At 41.3% G+C, this 21089-nt stretch overlaps 1 protein-coding gene across 1 annotated transcript in view; it reads right to left on the bottom strand.

Annotated features, from left to right (window-relative positions):
- The window catches only part of LOC149282080 (CCAAT/enhancer-binding protein zeta-like), a 48226-nt gene that overhangs the window by 15432 nt on the left and 11705 nt on the right, over positions 1-21089 (bottom strand). Inside the window, exons 4-8 of the mRNA XM_089498620.1 lie at positions 20299-20431; positions 19446-19534; positions 14668-14721; positions 8194-8296; positions 4253-4315 (exon numbers count right to left, since the gene is read on the bottom strand). Coding sequence (XP_089354746.1) covers positions 4253-4315; positions 8194-8296; positions 14668-14721; positions 19446-19534; positions 20299-20431 — 442 coding nt within the window. The remainder of the gene's footprint in view (positions 1-4252; positions 4316-8193; positions 8297-14667; positions 14722-19445; positions 19535-20298; positions 20432-21089) is intronic.

The raw sequence follows: 21089 nt of genomic DNA, 5'->3' as shown, positions 1-21089 counted from the left end.
CGCTGAAAGAGATTAAGTCATTAGGCCCAATAGAGACATTATGCACCTGATGGACACCTTGTTACTCATCGCTGAAAAGATGAACCCCTTTAGCCTTCTGATCTTGGCTCCAGGGAGAAACGTCTTTTGGATCCCCAAATCTAAAACCATCCTTAAGAAGGTAAGTATTCTGCTTGGAAGGAACTGTGACTTCTTTAGGTTGACCAACCATCCCAGCCTTTGACAAGAGTTTCTGACAAGTGGCATTGCAGAAGGGACTCTGAGGCAGCTATTAAAAGACAATCATCTAAGTAAGGGACTGCCAGTGACCACCGACATAATCGGGGTGCTGAAGCTACTCCAAACGGAAGGGCTTGGAAATGGCTGTTTCCGAGAGAGGAAGGGACGGCCAGCTGGAGGTATCTCTAATGGTGTCTACTGATGGGAACGTACAAGTAGGCGTCCTGAGGGTCTATGGAGACCATGAAGTCCCCTGAATATATGATCTCTGTGGTGGATCTCAGGGACTCCATTCGAAACCTGTTTTATCTTATGCAGGTGTTGACTGAATGCAGGTAGACGGTCAATCTGAATTTCCCAGGTGGTTTTGGTACCACAAAAATGCGGGAGAAGGTACATTCTCCTATTTCTTGGTGGGGGACCAGAATAAGAGCCTTCATGTGAATGAATTCTTTCAGTGTAAAAAGGAGACCAGCTCTTCTCAGAGGGTGTGCAGGAGGTGTAGAGAGCAGAAATCTTCGGGGTGGCAGGTGAGTCAGCTCTAATGCATAAGCATGACTGATGATACGCAGAACCCAGGGACCTGATGTTATCTCTTCCCAGCCATGTAAACTTGAGGGTGACTGGCGTCAGAATCTTCTAACTATCTTCCTTAACTCTTCCCTTACCTCTCTGAGGTCTGCTTTTTGGGTAAGGTTTATGACGAAAGGACTGTGAATCCTGTCTTGTGTACGTAGATCTGTAGATATCCCTGTCTCTTGCCGGACAGAAGTAGTTGGATCTAAAACAGGGCGGACCTCTCCTTTGAGGCAACCAATAGTTGTCCCCTGTAGTGGATTCCAGGATAGAGTCGAGTTCACTCCCGAAGAGTTGGTTTCCCTGAAAGGCTCTGCAGCATAACCTATGCTTTGAAGCATTATCTGTAACCCACGGTTTTAGCCAAAGTGCTCTTCTAGATACAGCAGACAATGCCGTGGCCTTAGCAGATGCATGCACTGATTCGATGGCAGCGTCTGAATTAAAATCAACTGCCAAGCAAGTGTCAGACAAGTTCCTGGCGAGTTCTTCTAAAGCCTGTTGAACCCAGAGCTTAATAGTACGGAAGGTAGAGGCGAATGACAATTGGAAGAAAATTAGCCGCAGCCGCTTCAAAAGATCTCTTTGCAGCATTTTCGGCCCTCTTGTCCATCGGGTCCTTGAAATGTGATGCATCGTCTAATGGAATGGCCTTCTTCTTAGTAGCCTTGGCTACTGCTGCGTCTACTTTAGGGACTTCCCAGGCTTTCTTAACAAAAACGGGAACAGCTTCTTTATTCTGTTTGATGTAAAAGATCTTGTGTGTGGATGCTTCCATTGCTCTGAGAGGATAGCCTATCATGAACATGGAAGGTCTTCGGTTTCTTGTAATGGATCCGGTTTGGTTTCTGGTACCTCATCCTGCAGGTTGATCTGACCGCCGAGATAAGCTTCCCTTGGAAATCAGTTTCCATGTATGAATCCGTGTACTCATCTGGAACACATAGGGGAAAAGGTTGTGTCCCTCTATGGGAGGGTTCCGGCTGGGGAATGGCCGCATGAGGTTGGCCATAGCTCGGTTGGCTCCTCTTTTAACCAGGAGGCAAATTCAGCAGTTCATGCTTCCTTAGCACGGGTGCAGGAGTTGCACAACTTAGCCGAAGGATCATGCAGAGTCTTTTTTCAGGAAGAGCAGACTTTCCCTGTAGCTTTCCTAGGAGGGGAAGTTACTGCAGGATTTTAATCAGACGTATCGGAAACAAATAAACATAGGGAACTGAGTGTACAAGAAAAAAGCACTTGGCTTGAAAATCCTGGCACATACTTGAGAAAAGGCAAGACAATGCCTCAGGCACTAACATGTACAGCAGAAATCCACAGGATGCAGCAAGCCATGAAGTAGCAGCAACAAAGGAAAGATCTTGCCCATCTGGCACCTTAATGAGCATTTAGGAAGCTCAGGAAGTTGACCTGCCTCAGGTGAGCTCCAGGCAAGCTGATCCTAGAACCGGACGTGAAGCGCGAGTGCCTGACATGCACTCAAATCATTGGACCAGAGCAGTGCTGGGTCTCTCCAAGGTGGAAGAAGGAGCATGTTGCCAGGAATCTGCCCAGGGAGCTCCCAGGCTGTGAGAAGATGAGCCAAATAAGGTAAGAGAGAGAGAGGGGTCTTCTCTCTGCTGCAGCCTCCTGTTGTGGTTCCCTGGACCCACCCAAGGACCTCTACCTTAACTCATACAACAGATACCCCCTGGGGCTCCAAAGAAAATAAAAAAAGAAGGAAGCATAACTAACATGCCTCCTACCTGAGCAGGGCAGGAAACACTGGGGGAGAAAGGAGAGGTCCACTTTTTATAGGGTTTCCTGCCCTACCTGGTATGCAGAGCCATCTCTCCATCTGTGCCACCTAGAATGGCAAGGAAAGTAGTTTTCCATATTTTCTGTATCTAAAATTAGGATGATAAATCAAGGGAGCAGAGAACAAAAGATACAGACACTTTTTACCACTCTTTTCCATAAAACTCTGAGCGGGCTTGGGCAGTTCATAGTTATGCAATGCACACACTACATACAGGTATATGGTTAATTTTAAACACCTAAAATGATTACATCAGATTCATCAGACCATCAGATTCAACGGTGCTAAATTAAGTCTATATTACTTTCTTCTTTCACAAGCTGCTGCAGCACCACCCATGTGATTTGTGCACCACCTGGTAGTGAATGGTTGCCTATGTGTGCTCAACACACTGGCCCTACATCACTGTGCTTCATAACACCTATTGATGACCCATCCTTCCCTACTGCATCCAAACTACTTTCACAATGGTATGCTTCCCTCACGCATCAAATTGACCTACTCTTCTCCCACCTTTGTTCAACATCTAATTTCTCCAACTCTCGCTTCTGTCTGTCTGGCCTGTTAACATTAAAACATTGACATGCCTCGCACATTTCTAATTTAAAAAAACCCCCACAACACACCTACCGAAACCTCCGTGACCTCAGCGCGTAGAGTGGCCACTTCTCACTACAGTACTAACTGGTCTCACGCTCTTACGCCTTTGACACAGTTGACCACTCCCTCCTGCTACAAACTATCTATGCTCATGGCTCCATGAAACAGCTCTTTTCTGGCTCAAATCCTAACTCTCTGATCATACTTTTAGTAACATTACTGGACCCCCCTACAGCTGTCTTTTGGTGTTTATTAGGGCTTACTCTTGGGCTTCTATTATACTCCATCTACACCTATTCCCTTGGACAACTGGTATCTTCCTTTGGCTTCCAGTAGCACCAATATGCAGCCGACACCATAACCCTCTCCTGATCTTTCAAAATCTCTTCTAACTCACCGACTGTCCTTCAGGAATTGCATCAAGGATGGCGTCCCATTACCCTAAAGGTTAACACCGCAATGACAAAATTTATAGTAATCCCACCATTTTCTCTGTCCACAATTCCTGACTTATTTGTTACTGTTGATGACTCCAACTTGGTGTCGCATTTGAGTCTGCTCTCTCCTTCATCCCTCACATCCAGTCCCATACCAAATCCTGCCACCTTCACCTCAAAAAGCATCTCCCGTATTTGCCCATTTCTCACACAAGAAACAAAAATATTAATCCACTTCCTTGTGATATCACATTTGGATTACAGCAACTCCCTACTAACTGGTCTCTCCCTCTTACGCCAATACACTAATTTTGACCCCAGCTGTCAAGTTGGGGGGACTAGCCTGTCAAATATGGATTTAAACAAACCAGTGTCACTGGTCCTTAAGAGGTTAAACATACATGTGACTGAAAACGTTAATATGTATTTCTTAATGCCATAAGGACGGAAGGTCACAAAACTAACACTTATAGAGGAGAGCATTATTTTACATTGGAGATAGGGAGAGAGGTAGAACTGCAGTTGTAGTGTTCTCAGTGACTGTATGTTACACAATTTATACAATCTGAATAAAATGAGAACTAGTTATATAAATTACATGGTTAAATTAAAATCAATTTACCTGGTTGTTTCTCTTGATTCATGTATAACTTCTTTCTCTGGTGCATCAAGTATCCTCTGTTTTCTGTAAGCCCAACAAAAAACCGAAGTGGGAGTATTTTCTCATAATAATCATAACTAAACCTTTTAGTAAAAAGTAGAAACTAAAATATATCCTGGCTGTATGCATTTATGGACTATAAAAAAAAAATATAACTTGTGTAAGCATTACCATGTAAATTAAAATGCATATTCACATTACTGTACAGATTTTACACAATACAATTACAAAAAATACACAAAAGTAGATAATACATAAGGAGAGAGATGGTCGTAGCAAAGACAAAGGTCTCTAGGTGTTTGTAGTGATAGTGTCAGTAGTGATAGTCTTGCCACTACTAGTAGTAAGGCACTATATTTTCTTCCATGTCTACGCTACTATTATCCCTATTTATGCATTTACTCAGCTTTTAAAAAGCAGTTTTTAATGAGTTATTAGATTAACACACGATGCCTATTGTCCCAGTTGCAGGAAAAAGAGTGTGGGCTCTTTGAAATTAGCTGGCTTTCTGCATATTGAACATACATTTTTATAAGATCTTCAACCAAGTCACAAAAGACACCAATAAAACACAAATATATATTTTAATGTCATTACTGAACACAACCATGTAAAAGTATGAGATGTTGGTCCAAACTGCCCTATTGAAAAGAAAAAAGAAAAAAAACACCATGCCCTGACCTCAATACGATTGAGATGCTGTGGCACTCAAGAGTGTTTCACCCTAAACCTTTAAAAAAAATATTCCTGAACTGAAACAGTTTTGTAAAGAGGACCCCATTCAACGGATTCCCCCTGGTGTGATTCACAGCTACTGGAGTCTACTGCTACCAAAGGAGGGTAAGCCAGTTATTAAATCAAGGGGTTTGCATATTGCTTTTAAAAACCCTGACCTGAGAATGTTTACACAGTGTGTCCAATAAAGGCATGAAGATGTTTAACCCCTTCGTGACAATGGCTGTTTTATCATTTCTGCGGTGCTCGTGTTGAGATGTAATTTTCTTCCTTCCCGTTTACTGAACCCACACAAGTTATATATCATATTTTTGAAGACTAGACACCCCAGGGTATTTCAAATGCTAGTATTTTAACTCTTTCCATGCACTAATTCTACCAATAGTCTTTGTCAAACTTTGTGGTAGTCGTTTTTTTTCCCCCCACACACATTTTACTTCATGTATAAATTTACAGGTCCTTGTATATGTCACTGTCACACAACACTCCAATATGTGTTCAGCAACATCTCCTGTCTGTTTTGGGGCAAAGGGTCTGCATTTGAGGCATGTGCATTTGAACTTAGGGCATGTGCAGGGAATCACCAAATGTCAATTTAATACATCTTTGAGCCCGGCCAATTCAGTGTTCCCTATAAAACCATATATTTTTGAAAACTAGACACCCCAGAGTATTTCAAATGCTGGTATTTTAACTCTTTCCATGCACTAATTCTACCACCAGCCTTTGTCAAAGTTTGAAGTAGTATTTTTTGAGTGTATTTTTATCCACACACATTGTATTTTAGGTATGATTTTACAGGTCCTGGTATATATGTCACTGTCACACAACACCCCAATATGCGTTCAGCAACATCTCGTGCATACAGCGATACCCCACATGCATGGGTTTGTCGGGTTGATTGGGGGCTAAAGGCCAAATCTGGGACGTGTGCATTTTTTCAAATAGGAAAACCCTGCCCCCTATGTTAGTCGAGATGTTGTTGAAACCGGTCAATTAAATTTACCCCATTTGTTTTTTAAAAGTAGACACCTCATGGGCATTTAACATGACAATATTTTAGCTATTTACATGCAAAAATTGTTTGTGATGATATAGCACTAATTGTAGGACTTCCTAATAAAATTAAACATACAATCAGAATGGGGAATAAAGGGGATTTAAGTGACTTTGAATGTGGCATGCTTGTTGGTGCCAGACGGGCTGGTCTGAGTATTTCAGAAACTGCTGATCTACTGGGATTTTCACACACAACCATCTCTAGGGTTTACAGAGAATTGTGCGAAAAAGAGAAAATATCCAGAGAGTGGCAGTTCTGTGGATGAAAATGCCTTGTTCTCAGAGAATGGGCAGACTGGTTTGAGATGACAGAAAGTCAACAGTAACACAAATAACCACTTGTTACAACCAACGAACCTTGAATCAGATGGGCTACAGCAACAGATAACCACACCGGTTACCACTCCTGTCAGCTAAGAACAGGAAACGGAGGCTGCAATATGCGCAGGCTCACCAAAATTGGACAATGGAGGACTGGAAGAACATTGCCTGGTCTAATGAGTCTCGATTCCAGCTGCGACATTCAGATGGCAAGGTCAGACTTTGGCGTAAGCAACATTAGTTCAGGCTGCTGGTGGTGGTGGTATAATTGTGTGGGGGACATTTTCTTGGCACACATTGGGCCCCTTAGTACTAATTGAGCATTATTTAAAAGAGACAGCCTACCTGAGTATTGTTGGTGACCATGTCTATCCCACTATGACCACAGTGTACCCATCTTCTGATGGCTACATCCAGCAGGGTAATGCACCATGTCATAAAGCTCACATCATCTTGAAGGTTTTTGTTTTTTTTTAACATGACAATGAGTTCACTGTTCTCCAACGGCCTCCACAGTCACCAGATCTCAATCTAATTATTTCTGGCCTTTCATTTTTTAGAACCGGAAGTGGAGAATTATTTTTACATGTTAACATTTATGGTAATTTTTAAACAATCACATTGTGATTAGAAAGCTGGGCTCCACTGACTTGCATGGTTGAATGCAGTACTTGTATTAAACATGCAAGGGGAGCCAGAGTTCTCAGGAGGGTCAGGAGAGCTCCATCATGTGAGTGGCAAAATCTCACAGTGGCAGTTGTGACCGCTTTCTGGAGTTAGTGTTCTGTGTCGCTGAATGGTTCGCAATCGTTGATGCCCCAGGGAGGGGCCAGACATAGCCCCTGATCCCTTATGAGTCACTGAAGAATAACACAGCTACACCGTTTGGCCGAAGAAAGTGTTCATAGATGACTTTCTACACCCGTTAAAAATCATGATGTGTCTTGGCACGTCAATTGTTTTTGCGTGGTGTGCCTGGACCGTCAATAGTCATCAATGGATTAAATGTGTGTTCTAAGAAACAATGTCTGCTTGAACTATTGTTGTGACTGTTGAAGGTCAAATTTAATGACCAATATATGCAGGAATCCAGGCAATTTCACCTCGTCTTTGAACCCTCTGTATGTGCCCCTATAGAGAGTTAGACATTTAACATTGTGTTATTATTTTTCTGGTCTCTTTCCTTTACTCAGTAGATAATTCCTGATTTGATTATATCCTCAATATTTCCCTGTTTTAAAATAATGAATTACTTTCGCTTTAAGTGGGACTGGAATCTATGTAGGATTACATGCCAGTGCTTTAAAAAGCATCTCTGATTCACACCCTATAAAGGTTTACGTTTGACGCTATGATTATTAAAAGCCCCAGCGAACATATTCATTCTTGTTAAATGTATAACTACATGCCCTGTTGAGATTATATGATGGATGAATTTTGAACACACAATCACTACTACTATTGCTACATTTTGGATCATTTTATTTATTTATTTTTTTATTAGCCGGGATGATAAAATTTTGTGTTTGGGAGAATTAGACAAACCTTATTTTTTGAGGACTAATGAATTGAGAAATTCTTTGAATATTTTTTTTTAATTAAGTAGACAGAAGTACTATCACAACTATCAAAATACTCTCCCGTTTATAACAAATTATTTAGCTGCTTGTTTATTCTGGTGCTAAAGGAAGGACCATAAATATCTGTACTTAGGACTTGAGTGCCTATTCATATGCAGTTAGATTTCATTATTGCTCAGATGCAGAATGTTTAAAAATTTTGCTTACCTCCCGCTTTCTGTAGTTTTGGATTGCGATACACAAATCGATCCAGGAATCGCATCAGTGTGAAATCTTGCAAAGGATCGCCTGTATAATGAATTGGATTTCCCTGCAGCAAAAACATCTTTAGTGTTTACGTGAAGATTTCAAAGTTGATTTTTAATAAAGCACACTTCTTTAAATAAAGATTTTAGAAAAGTTTTCAGAAAGTCAAAGAAATCACACACATCAGGCACCCACACAAGAGCACAACTCCTGTAAATTAGAATTCACAGGCATATACTCCATGCTTTATTATCTTGTAACCCTGATTGTCAGTAAAGAAACATGCGTTTCTATTTTGTCACTTTTTAGATTGCAATAAACATTCAGAAATGTTGCCAAGATGCCATCTGCTGTTTGTAGATAAAATAGGGTCACGGTGAAGACTGGAAATTTTTAGGCCTGGGCATTACACCTACAGACAGCTATTTCAAAGCTATGTCTACAACAGCAGGATTGTGCAAAAAGAAAGAGCCCATGTTACCATACCATTGGCCAATAGAGGACTGCATTGGGAGGCGGGTCCTGCGGGTGGGAGCGGGCGGTCAGGCACTGTACCTTCGGGTCCTGGTGATCCCGCGCAGTCCCGCAAGGCTGCCTTCTCGCTGCTCCCTTACGGTGTCTCATCTCTTGCTCCGCCCAGGAACAAAACGGAGTGACGTGATGTGACCTCACGTCCTGTGACTCCGCCTTGTTCCTGGGCGGAGCAAGAGAAGAGACGCTGTGAGGGAGCAGCGAGAAGGCAGCCTTGTGGGACTGCGCGGGAACTCCGCAGTTCAGGTAAGGAGGAGGGCGGGATGGGCCACAAATGTGGCGGGAGCCGAACACCCACATTGCGGGAGCGGGCAAAAAAATCAGCGGGAGCGGGATTAAAAAAGCCATCCCGCGCAGGGCTCTACTCTGCAGTTCTAAATTACGTCAACAGAAACGCATGTGTATTTTATATTTCTTTTGAGCTTCCCCATGATACACAGCCTGTTCAGGGGATGAAGAGAGTTGGCAAGGGTTTACCAGTGATTGTTCTATGCAGCCACTGCAACAGGCAGGGTTTCAAGGCAGGAATGCCAACAGTTGAGCACCAAAAAGTTTAACCCCTTAATGATGTGCCTGGCACATCAAGGCATTAAACAAGCTTAGAAAGTGATCGTAGATCACTTTTTTTCAACCAAACGGTGTTGCTGTAATGCCTCGTTGTAGAGGCATTCAGCCACACCGAGATAGGCATCAGGGGCCACGTCTGGCCCCTCCATGGGGCGTCCATTTTCAAAGAGTTTAGATTGCCTCCTAAGCTTCAATGGTGTCACTGAAATGCCTCGTTAGAGAGGCATTCAGTGACACTAAACACCTACCCCAGGACGCAGAGTGATGGCTCCAGAGAGCAGTCACAACCAGCACTGAAAGAGATTTTGCCACTCACAAGATGGTGGCTCTCCAGACCCTCCTGAGAACCGTGGCTACCTTGTAGGTTGAATACTGGTACTGCATTCAACCATGCAAGTCAACGGAGCCCAGCTTTTTAATAAATAAATAAAAGTTTATTATGAGCAAGTGCTAAAATGACTGCTGTATCTTCCCAAAAATCCTGACATGGAAAGAGTTCAAATAATAGCATTTCAAATACCCAAGGGGTGTCTGATGTCATAAAAAAAAAACAAACCCCATAATGAATGGTTTGAAATTGTGTGGCTGGGTTCACTCAAGTCCCAAATAGGGCATCAGCTTTGGGGAAAAAGCACACTTCCCAAATGTGGGCTTTTACCTCCCAAACAACCAGACAAAGCAATGCATGGGGGTACTAATGTACTTAGGAGATACTGCTGAACACTTATTGTTGTTTGACATTGACATATACCAGGAGCTGTAAATGCACACCCGAAATACAATTTGTGTGATAAATACAAAAAATTACTATTACAAAGTTTGACAAAGGGTGGTGGTAAAATTAGTGCATGGAAAGGGTTAAAATACCAGCATTTGAAACACCCTGGCTTGTCTATGGTTTCATGGAGTAAATTGAGTTAGCCGGCCCACTTAGGACATGGCTGCAGTAGGACCAAATTTGGAAAAAATGGTCTTTAAATAGAAAACACCACTTGTACTTATTACCGACTAACTTGCAGAAAAAAAAGCAAAAACAAACATAAGACCATTGAGTATTTCTCAAGACAAATTTTATTTCCAAATCTTGTAATTCTGCCCCATGTGCTATTTCGAGTATGGCCAATGCCATTTACCCTATCAAACCAAGAATTATTGAAAACTAGACACCCAAAGGTATTTCAAATGCCGGTATTTCAACCCCTTTCATGCACAAGATTCTACCACCAGCCCTTGCCAAGTTTGCGCTAATATTTTTTTTCATACAAATTGTACTTGGGTTCAATTTACCCCATCAAATCATATTTTTGAAAACTAAACTAAACACCCCAGGGTATTTTTAGCCCCTTAATGACAATTGATGGTCCTGGCACATCACCTGAAAACAAAGGGTTAACGACAACTTGTGTGGGTTCAGTAAACGGGAAAGAATAAGATTACAGCTCAACACGAGCAGCGCAGAAATGTTAAAACAGCCATTGTCACAAAGAGGGAAAAAAATAAAATCAGCCATTGTCACGAAGGGGTTAAATGCCAGTATTCTAATCCTTTCTATGCACTAATTTTACCACCAGCCTTTGTCAAAATTTGTGGTAGTATTTTTGTGTTTTTTGTTTTTCCTTTCACACACATTTCAGGTATAAAGTTACCACTCCTTGTATATGTCACTGTCAAACACTCCATTATGTGTTCAGCAAGATCTCTTGAGTACAGTGATACCACCCATGCATGAGTTTGACTGGCTGTTTGGGGGCTTAATGGTCACATTTGGGAAGTGCACCCCCCATTTTGGTCAGTCTGTTCTTATCTTTGTACCCAGCCGCTCCAATTTACCCCATCAAACCATTTATTTTTTTCTAAAGTAGACACCCCTAGGGTATTTGAAATGTTAGTATTTTAACTCTTTCCATATCAGGATATTTTCATCCTCAGGGAGGATACAGCACTAATTTTAGCACTTGCTCATAATAATAAATTACATTTTTAATTTTTTTTTTTTTTTAATACTTTACTATTCACATTGTGATTAGAAGGACGGGCTTTATTGACTTGCATGGTTGAGTGTAGTACCTGTATTCAACCTGCAAGTTTACAGCACCATCTTACGAGTGGCAAAAACTCTCACAGTATTGGTATGACCACTCTCCGAAGCAGTCACTGTGCGTCCTGGGCTGGGTGTTCAGTGTTGCTGAATGCCTTCCTATCGAGGCATTTCAGCAGCACCACTGAAGCTTTAGCGTCCTAGATTCTTTTAAAAAAACGGGCGTCATACAGTGTATGTTGATCTTGGTGTTGCTGAATGTCTTGACATTGAGGCATTACATCAACACCGTTTAAGTGAAAGCGATTGTAAATCGATTTCTAAGCTTATTTGTTGCCATGACGTGCCAGGCATGTCATTGGTCGTTAACGGCTTGATACATATTGCGTATATAAACACTATAGAAATAAAGATTAAGGTTTTTAACCCCTTAAGGACCGGGCTCATTTTTCGTTTTGTACCCTGTGGGACCGAGGCTGTTTTGACACTTTTGTGGTGCTTGTGTTCAGCTGTAATTTTCTCCTCACCCATTTAGTGTACCCACATAAGTTATATATTGTTTTTTTCAGGACAAGATGGGCTTTCTTCAGATACCATTATTTTGATCGTATCATCTTATTTACTATAAAAAAAATTAAAAAAACATGGAGAAAAATTGAAAAAAAAAAAAACATTTTATGACTTTTATTTGAAAAATCTTTTACTCACCTAAAAAAGCAAGTAAAAAAACTAGCTAAATAGATTCTACTACTTGTCCTGAGTTTAGAAATACCCAATGTTTTTTTGCTGTTTTTTGTAAGTTATAGGGCAATAAGTACAAGCAGCGTTTTATGATTTCCAAATCTTTTTTAACAAATCTGGTCAGTCTGCCTCCATCTCCTCTTTGGAACATCTTTGAAGCCGGTTAACTCAATTTAACCCATTCAAACCATATATTTTTGAAAACTAGACACCCCAGGGTATTCCAAATGCTGTTATTTTAACCCTTTCCATGCACCAATTATACAACTACACTTTGTCAAACTTTGTAATGGTAATTTTTTTTATTTTTTTTCCCACACAAATTGTACTTTAGTTATAGATATACAGGTGCTGGTATATGTCACTGTCAAACAACACCCCAATATGTGTTCAGCAACATCTCCTGAGTACAGCGATACCCCACATGCATGGGTTTGTCAGATTGTTTGGCTGGTAAAAGGCTACTTTTGGGGCATGCGTAATTCAGGTGGTCATTTGGTCATTGTGCCTCCCTCTCCTCTTTGGAATATCTTTGAAGCCGGTTAACTCAATTTAACCCATTCAAACCATATATTTTTGAAAACTAGACACCCCAGGGTATTCCAAATGCTGTTATTTTAACCCTTTCCATGCACCAATTATAGAACTACACTTTGTCAAACTTTGTAATAGTAATTTTTTTTATTTTTTTTTCACACAAATTGTACTTTAGTTATAGATATACAGGTCCTGGTATATGCCACTGTCAAACAACACGCTAATGTGTGTTCAGGAACATCTCCTGAGTGCAGTGATACCCGACATGCATGGGTTTGTCGGGTTGTTTCAGATTTAAAATGCCACATTTGGGAAGTGCGCTTTTTTTCTCCATTTTGGTCAGTCTGTACCTATGCCCTATCTTTGAGCTAGGCCACTCCAATTTACCCCATCAGCCATTTTTTTTATATATTAGACACCCCTTGGGTATTTGAAGTGCTTTTATTTTAACTCTTTGTTGAGATTTTTGAGAAATTTTAGCACTTGCTCAAAATAATAAACTATTTTTTAATTTTATTTTATTTTTTTAATACTTTTTTTATATTTTTTTTTACACATTTTGCTGGTACTGGATGGTTCATCTAGTGACATCACTGCATAATTATTTTTAAATGTTAGCACATTTTTTTTTCCATTTTTTATTTATTTTAATTTTTTTTTGAATATTTTACTAATCACATAGTGATTAGAAAGCTGGGCTCCATTGACTTGCATGGTTGAATGCAGTACCTGTATTCAACCAGCAAGTGGAGCCAGTTCTCTAGAGGGTCTGGAGACCCTCTAGCGAACTTTTTCGTCTTTATTGTTTTATTTCCCGGCCCACCCAGAGGTAAGTGTTTGGTGTCGCTGGATGCCTCCTGATCGAGGCATTCCAGCGACACCATTTAAGTTGATCGCCTCCTAACCGCTTTTAAAACGGGCGTCCGCCGCCATACAATGTATGGCGGCTGTTGACGCCCCGGGGAGGGGCCAAACATGGCCCCCGATGCCGATCTCGGCCTTGCTGAATGCCTCGACATCGAGGCATTGCAGCAAGGCCGTTTAAGCGAAGAAAGTGACCCTTGATCACTTTCTAAGCTTATTTAATTTTTTGACGGTTCAGGACCGTCAAAGGTCATTTAGTGACCTTCTTGTTATGACGGTCCTGAACCGGCAAAGGTCGCGAAGGGGTTAAAGCAGTTAACTTAATTGAGAAGACTAGATTAGTAAAATAGTTCTGCTGACGAAAATAAAGAGGGGGTAGTAGAAGCATTATTAAACACTCATCTCTACAGACACCAGACAAGCCAGAAGGCTTGTTTTTTTCCCACAGAAATCTCATGGTGCAGCCACAATCACAAGGGATTCTGGGTAGGCGCATCCCTTTTGCATATATATATATATATATATATATATATATATATATATATATATATATATATATACACACACACACACACACATACATAAAAAAAAAAATTAAGAAAAAAAAAAATCTTACATCCCATCCAACAGGTCTTAGGGAGCTCTTGAACATGTTATTAATGCCAGTGTTGACATCACTTAGCTAATTTTTTTTTTTTTAAATAAAATAAAAATCACTAACCTTCCCCCCCCCTCAGTTTCATTTTCATAATGGGAGGAGGGTTTAAAACATGGTTTCTCACTCTCCTCCCCGCGATCCCCCTGCACCGATCACACTGTGATCTCTATGCAAGTCTCCACAGATGACGATCGGCAATGACGCAACCCGGAAGGGAATGGCCGATCGTTTTCCGGCTTTCAGATTTCTCAGTCTGGAGTCTGTAGGTGAGTGTTTTGTAATGCTTGTACTACCTCTTAATTTTAAGTGGAAGGGTTTTCCATCACCTTTACCCACTATAACGTTTGTTAAAAATAAAGAGCACATATTGAGCCTTTTTATGACAATAATTTTAATTAGAACGGTTCTTTGGTGTCTGGGATATATCAAGAATTATTTTGTTGTAAAATAAATACTAACTTCAAATAAAATTCTACAATACTTAATATCAGAATCTTACCTCTAAGACAGTTTTTGCAAACAGTGCCACGGATGGATGAAAATGTTCAGAAAGCTGTGATGAGACAAAAAGTAAAAAATTACTTGTAAATACCTCCTATACCTAGGTTTTCCTCCCTTCTTGAGATTTACAGGAAGAAAGTACCAGGACCACAATTTTTGGAAGCCCCATTGCTCATGCCCGTTTCACTTCTAATGTACTGTATTTGCTCAAATATAAGACCAGGTTTTTTTCAGAGCAAATACGATGAAAAATACCCCTCCTCTTATATTCAAGGTCACCTTAAAATTAGACCTCAAACAGAGGTTTGACCGTAAGACTAAGATCCAGATCCCCCGCAGCGGTGCAGGGGACCTGGATCCTCCTATCCGGTGGACGTCTGTGCGACGCACGCAGACAACCTCTGCTACTGCCGGGACTTCCGCTGGGGCTTCTATGACTGAGAGACAGGCATAAACAGAGGACGACTGCGCATCGCGGCTGCCCCACTAGACACCAGGGAGTCTGGAGAACCAAGGACAAGTCTGGGGATGCATAGGTAAGTCGGGTAGACTCTCCCCTGCGCACTTGAAATAAAGAAGCCTTAGCTTATTCAACTCACTGAACCAGTGTCACCAAATTTCTTGTGGGCATCCACACTTGGGGCTCCCCCAGGATCCCAACAGTCTCAGAAACCGGAGGTAAAGGAGCGGACGAAGCCTTGATCCACCTAATGTATCGGTTTGTCTTAGTCTGTCAATTCTCGTCTTGTCATACCCCTTGAATATATGTACTGCATTAAGCGCTGTGTAAATTGTTGGCGCTATATAAATAAAAGATAATAACTTGACCAACAAAAAGAGGTAAGGCACCTTTTGAAATGCCTATAACGTAATCATTGGGTGGATAGGGATATGGTTGTCCTTGGTATTCCATCCGAGTAACAGAAATCAGGTAATTGAAAAGTTAAGACCTACAGAATTGTTGGTTATTTGTGATTCCTAGTTGTTTGTACTGAGGTTAAATAGAAATGTTGGTCAAGTACCTAAGTCAGTGAACTAGTGTAGATATTTGAGTACATAGTCAGGGGCTACTGTAAAGTACCTAGTTCTGGGAACTAGTGTAAAGGATGGATAATTTATTCTCCAAGAAGGCACCCACTCAAGTACACCGCGCTTGAATTCTATGGTTTTACACATCAGGACATAACAATAATCAATTCCTGACAAGGTCTAAAAATTATGGAAAATACAACCTCACATGACGTCATACACTGTGTCATGATCTATTCAACAAAAATAAAGCCAAAATGGATAAGCCATGTGAGAAAAACTAAGCACACCCTATGATAGCTTGTTGAACCACCTTTAGTAGCAAGTAATCATTTTCAGTCTCTCACATTGTTGTGGGGGAATTTTGGTCCACTCTTCTTTAGAAGGTTGCTTTAGTTCATCAAGGTTTGTGGGCATTTGCATATGCACAGTTCTCGTAAGGCCCCACCACTGCATTTCAATTGGACGGAAATCTGGACCACTGTAACACCTCGATTTCTTTTTTACCCATTCTGTTATAGATTTGTTGGGTATTTGGGATCATTCTCTGGTTGTATGACCCAATTTCGGCCAAGCTTTAGCCGTTCACAGGCAGGGGCGGGCTGGGCAATTGCCTCACAGGTCACCCTAAATGTTAATAAGACGGCCGGGCGAGTTGCCGATGCGGCCGCACGACCACCATCGCCGTCTTAAATGTGGGACAAAAGCCCACATTAACCGTGATCGCAGGGGTCGCAACCCCCGCGAACACTTCCACAGAGGCCCTGCCACTAACCTGTGCGAGCAGCGTCTCTTGTTCCACCCAGGACAAGCAGGAAACCAGCAGAGTCACGTCATGTCACATGACTCCGGTCCATTCCTGCTCTCCCGGGCCGTACCAGAGAAGAACGCAGAGGGATCCAGCAGCTCCTACAGAAGTCTGCGAGTGGCACAGAGTGATCTGCAGTTCAGGTAAGGTGGGTGGGGGAGGTTGTATGAATGAGTATGCATGATTGAGGGAATGAATGAGTATCTAAACGATTAGTATCTGTAAATGAGGAAATTAATATATATGAATGAGTGAATTAATGCTTGTGAATAATAAATTAATGAATGAGTACATGTGTGATTGCATGGATGTGTAAGCAGGGGAAAGCATTGCACAGGGAGGCTGTTTGAGGATACCACAGGTCCTATGCTTCCATTCTGGGTGTTGGGCAGATCCTGTGAGTGAAATCTGGGTGCTAAGGAGGAGGCATTAATTCACAAGAGTGTGGGCGCATTAGGGCGACTTTTTTTTTTAAATTATTATTGTTGTAGTTCAGCCCGTCTGGTAGGTGTCAGAGCCTGTCCTGGTGTGTGTGTGTGTGTCTGGGTAGCAGAGCCTATCCTGGTGTGTATTTGATCATCTGTTTCCTGGCACTTTACTTTCTGTAGGAATATAATCACTTTAAAATGACAAAACGTTCTAGGCCCAGAAATCAGTGAGCAGAGATAATGCCAATATTTCAACACTTTCCCCTACATCATGCTGTGCCCCCCCAAATGAAAAGCCGTTTTTCTTTTGCGCAGCTGGAGGATAGAGTGAGGCACCAAGCGGTTGCTCAAGCAATACGTTTTCAGCAACCGGTCAGTGCCTCTCACTCTCCTCTGTGAGGCCTCTGTCTCGGTGCCGGCATTTCATGCTAAGTGCCGGAATATGACATCATATTCCGGTGCTCAGCAGTGAAGCAGTGTGCACCGTGGCAGAGCAGGGAGACAGAGGCCTCGCAATCCTGCCGCAGGACTTCTACAAGGTAAGTGAATTTCAAAGGGGGGGGGGGAGAGGGTAGATAGCGAGGAAGAGGGTAGATAGGGCGAAGGGTGTGAGATAGGGTAGAAGGAAGAGGGAAGGGAGGGTAGCAAGAATATTGAAATAAAGAGTCAGAAAGAGAGAGAGAGTGAATGGATTAATGTGTGGATGAATTGTGTGAATGAGTGAGAAGTAATGAATTTGTGAGAATGCATTAATGAATGTGTAAATTTGTGAAAGAATAAATTATTCTGTGAATGGAAATGAATTAGCGAGTGACTGCAAAAGTGTTGGTGTGAATCATAGGTGTATAATTGATTTGTCAAAAAGGCAAATATGGTATAAGCAGGGTGTTTATGGGACAAGGATGGTACAGGTAGCGTGTTTATGGGACAAAGATGGCATACGCTCGGCTGTTTGAAAATGTTGACTCATGCTGGGCTGTTCGGGGGCAAAGATGGCACGTCCTTTGTGTGTGTAATTTGGGTGCTGGTCAGGCCCTATGTGGGCAGTGTGGATGCCAGGGCTGGCTTTGGGGTGTGCAACCTGTGATCTATACCTGTAATTTAGGGGGTTTTATCTATACCTTTAATGCGGAGTGTTTGTGAATTTCAATTGACCTGCAAAGCTGGGTTTTTGTGTTATTCTGTAGATCCATATCTGCTATGCTATGTTTCTATACATTATTTATGATTACCTGCAAATACAGGATTTGTATGTCTTATTCAGTTGATCAATACCGGGAGTGCTGTTTCCATGTTTATTTGATCTATACCTTCAGTGCTGAGTTTACATGTGATTTCCAGTTGATCTATACCTGCAATGATGGGTTTGTGTGTTTTGTTGATTTATACCTGCAATGCTAGGTTTCCATACATTATTTATATATACCTGCGAATAAAGGGATTTTATGTCTTATTCAGTTCCACATTCTGTTTCCATGTGTTATTTGATCTATACCTGAACTACAGGGAGTAAGTAAAAGAGAGGTATGGTTTAGTGAATGAGGGGACAAACGGACTCTGGGGATGATTACTGGGGGAGAGGACCTCTCAATGTCACGGTGCAGTCAGAAGGAGGGAAGACTGCACTGATCTGCAGTCAGCGTGGCAAATATTTTTGTTTTTGGTATGGTAGCGGAAGGAGTGATTGCATGCTAGGGAGCGGCCCAAGAAAATTGTTTCACTATAGAATATATTGGCAACAGGGTCTAATAATATATATTGGCAGCAGGGTCTAATATTAAAGAACGAAAAATAACTGCCAGTTCAGCTGTTATTTTGAAATCATATTCAATCAAGGTCTTTCCTTCAAAGAGATATATACATATTATGTATGTCTAACACACACACAAATATTATATATCTATATCTATCTATATGTAGCATTTTATAATTGCCCCACTACCCACTACTTTGGTCCCTGTCCCTGTCCCCCCCCCAAATATGAAAGCTGGAGATGCCACTGTCCAAAAGTTTCTAAATTAAGTGGCTGCTTAAGGACAACATTTAGCTGGAAGGTAAGGATACATGTAAATACATTTGGGGGCATTCTGCAGAACCCCCTCCATGCACACAAAACAGATACCACGCAGCTATGATATGCATATGATGGCTGGAGTGTCCCTTTAACGGACATCTATAAAGAAAGTGCATAGCCATTTTACGCCTTAGGAAGGCAACATTGGACTCCTGGATCCCGATTCTTCATTTCCCCTTTGGGAGATTTGTCCCCACCCCCTCCTTTCTACTTGCTCAAAGATGTTATAGGTCTTCAAAGGGGATTGCAGCCAAAATACCAGACCACCCCTCTCCACCAAATATCTTCAGAAAACCGTTTCCATTGTGACATTTTAAAGCATGCAAAAAGCAGGTCCATAAGCCAATTTATGCACTAAAAACTAATAATTCAGACTGCAATCCTTTAAAACTTCTCCAGCATCAATAAATAAGGAATTAAAAGGGTCACAATATTACCTTTTTCAGTTCCCACAGACTAGTGTTATCTGCTCCACAAAATAATGGATTTCTGTTTGAAGGATCGTAACTGTTGAAACTATTTAATCCTAAAAACACAAAAAAGTTATCAATATTATAAATAGGAAGTGTGCACACACATATGAACACACAGACACACACACTAGTGATGGGAAGTCCGGATAAGTAAAGTGAATTGTTTCATTTCGAGTGATTCATTGAAGTTAACCAATTCATCAATGTATATTAATATTTGGGGTTCTGAAAGCTAGAAGAGGTGGGGGTTAATTTAGGGGCAGTTATAGTTAATAGGGTCTTTTGAGGTTTATTAAATTAATTTAATAAGCATACCTGGGACCTTCTGGGCTCTGGCTAGCTGGGGCCTTCCCTTGTGGGACACGGCCAGGACTGCACAGACTTCAAAGTTAAAATGGGCGGGGAGCGGGGCGCCAGAGAACCAGAGGAGCAGCGCTCACCCAGCAATCTCCGGGTCAAACCCGGAGAGTTCCCAGGTATGTTAATAAGGTTAACTTAAGGTGCAGTTAGGGTGCAAACTAAGAGGAATCTAAAGCCTGGGGGCAGTGAAGATTAATCCTGTATTTAGTTAAGTATAATTGTGTCCGATTCAGAGTTCCTCTGAACGATTCAGTGAGTCATTGTTGCTGTGTGCTGTGCAGATGAACTCTATGATCATATTACAACGGCAGTTAATGATTCACAGAAAGTGCACACAGATGGAGAGTAACTGGCATGTGCTCTACTAAATACATGGCTCATTCTTACAATTTCGTCAAAATAAAGATCCATAGTGTATTTTGGTTACATTAGATTTAAAGAAAACAAGAAGTACTACCCTGGAGAGTTTTCTGATGTATCCAAGACTGAGTAGTAATTTTGCCTCCAGGTGCTTTTTTATCAGTATTTTTTTCCTCTTCATCATCTTCATCTGGTAAATCACTGAAGTGTTCTTCTTCTTCTTCATTTTCCTTCACAGAGAGACACACACAAGAAAATGACATCTGAGTTATTACAGTAGAAAATTCAAATTTAAATTAATCTGATCTTGGAGGTAATGTTTTTTTGTCTCAAAAACACTTGTTTAAAATTAACACTTAAAATTATGCATTGCTGACTTATGTGCACACGGAGCATTGGAACTATAGATTAGACCAAGTTGGCAGGAGATGATTACTGTAGGGCCATGGAGCAAAAGTATTCAATTGACTCAAAAACAGGAAAAAAAATAACACACCCCAATAAATTGTATCCTCAAAATCCCTACAGGTAAATCTAGGGGGAACAAAAAGCTAAAATGACTAAACAAGATGGTATAAAATAAACCTTTACATATGCTGTGATGGTGGAAGCAGGGATACTGATTATGTCCTTAGGCGACTAAGGCTAACACAAGGTGTTGCATAGCTGGAGCTTATTTAATCATTCTAACCATGATACTCATTTTTTATTTTTAGCGTACACAAATATTTTCATAATCGATTAGTTGGCCGATTAATGCCTTATAGCCCCATATATGTCCCTGGGAACGGCGCAGAGTCACGCGATGTGCATTCACGTGAATCTGCCGGGTTCCTGCTTTTCTTGACCAAGATGCTGCTCGCGCAGGTAAGCAGCCCAGCCCCATAC

This window comes from Sceloporus occidentalis, unplaced genomic scaffold (assembly GCF_023333645.1).
Source record: "Sceloporus occidentalis isolate IW3139 unplaced genomic scaffold, rSceOcc1.0.p SCAF_123, whole genome shotgun sequence".
Classification (NCBI taxonomy): Eukaryota; Metazoa; Chordata; class Lepidosauria; order Squamata; family Phrynosomatidae; genus Sceloporus; species Sceloporus occidentalis.
The sequence above is the reverse complement of the archived record's forward strand: the minus strand, read 5'-3'. Positions and strand labels throughout refer to the sequence as shown.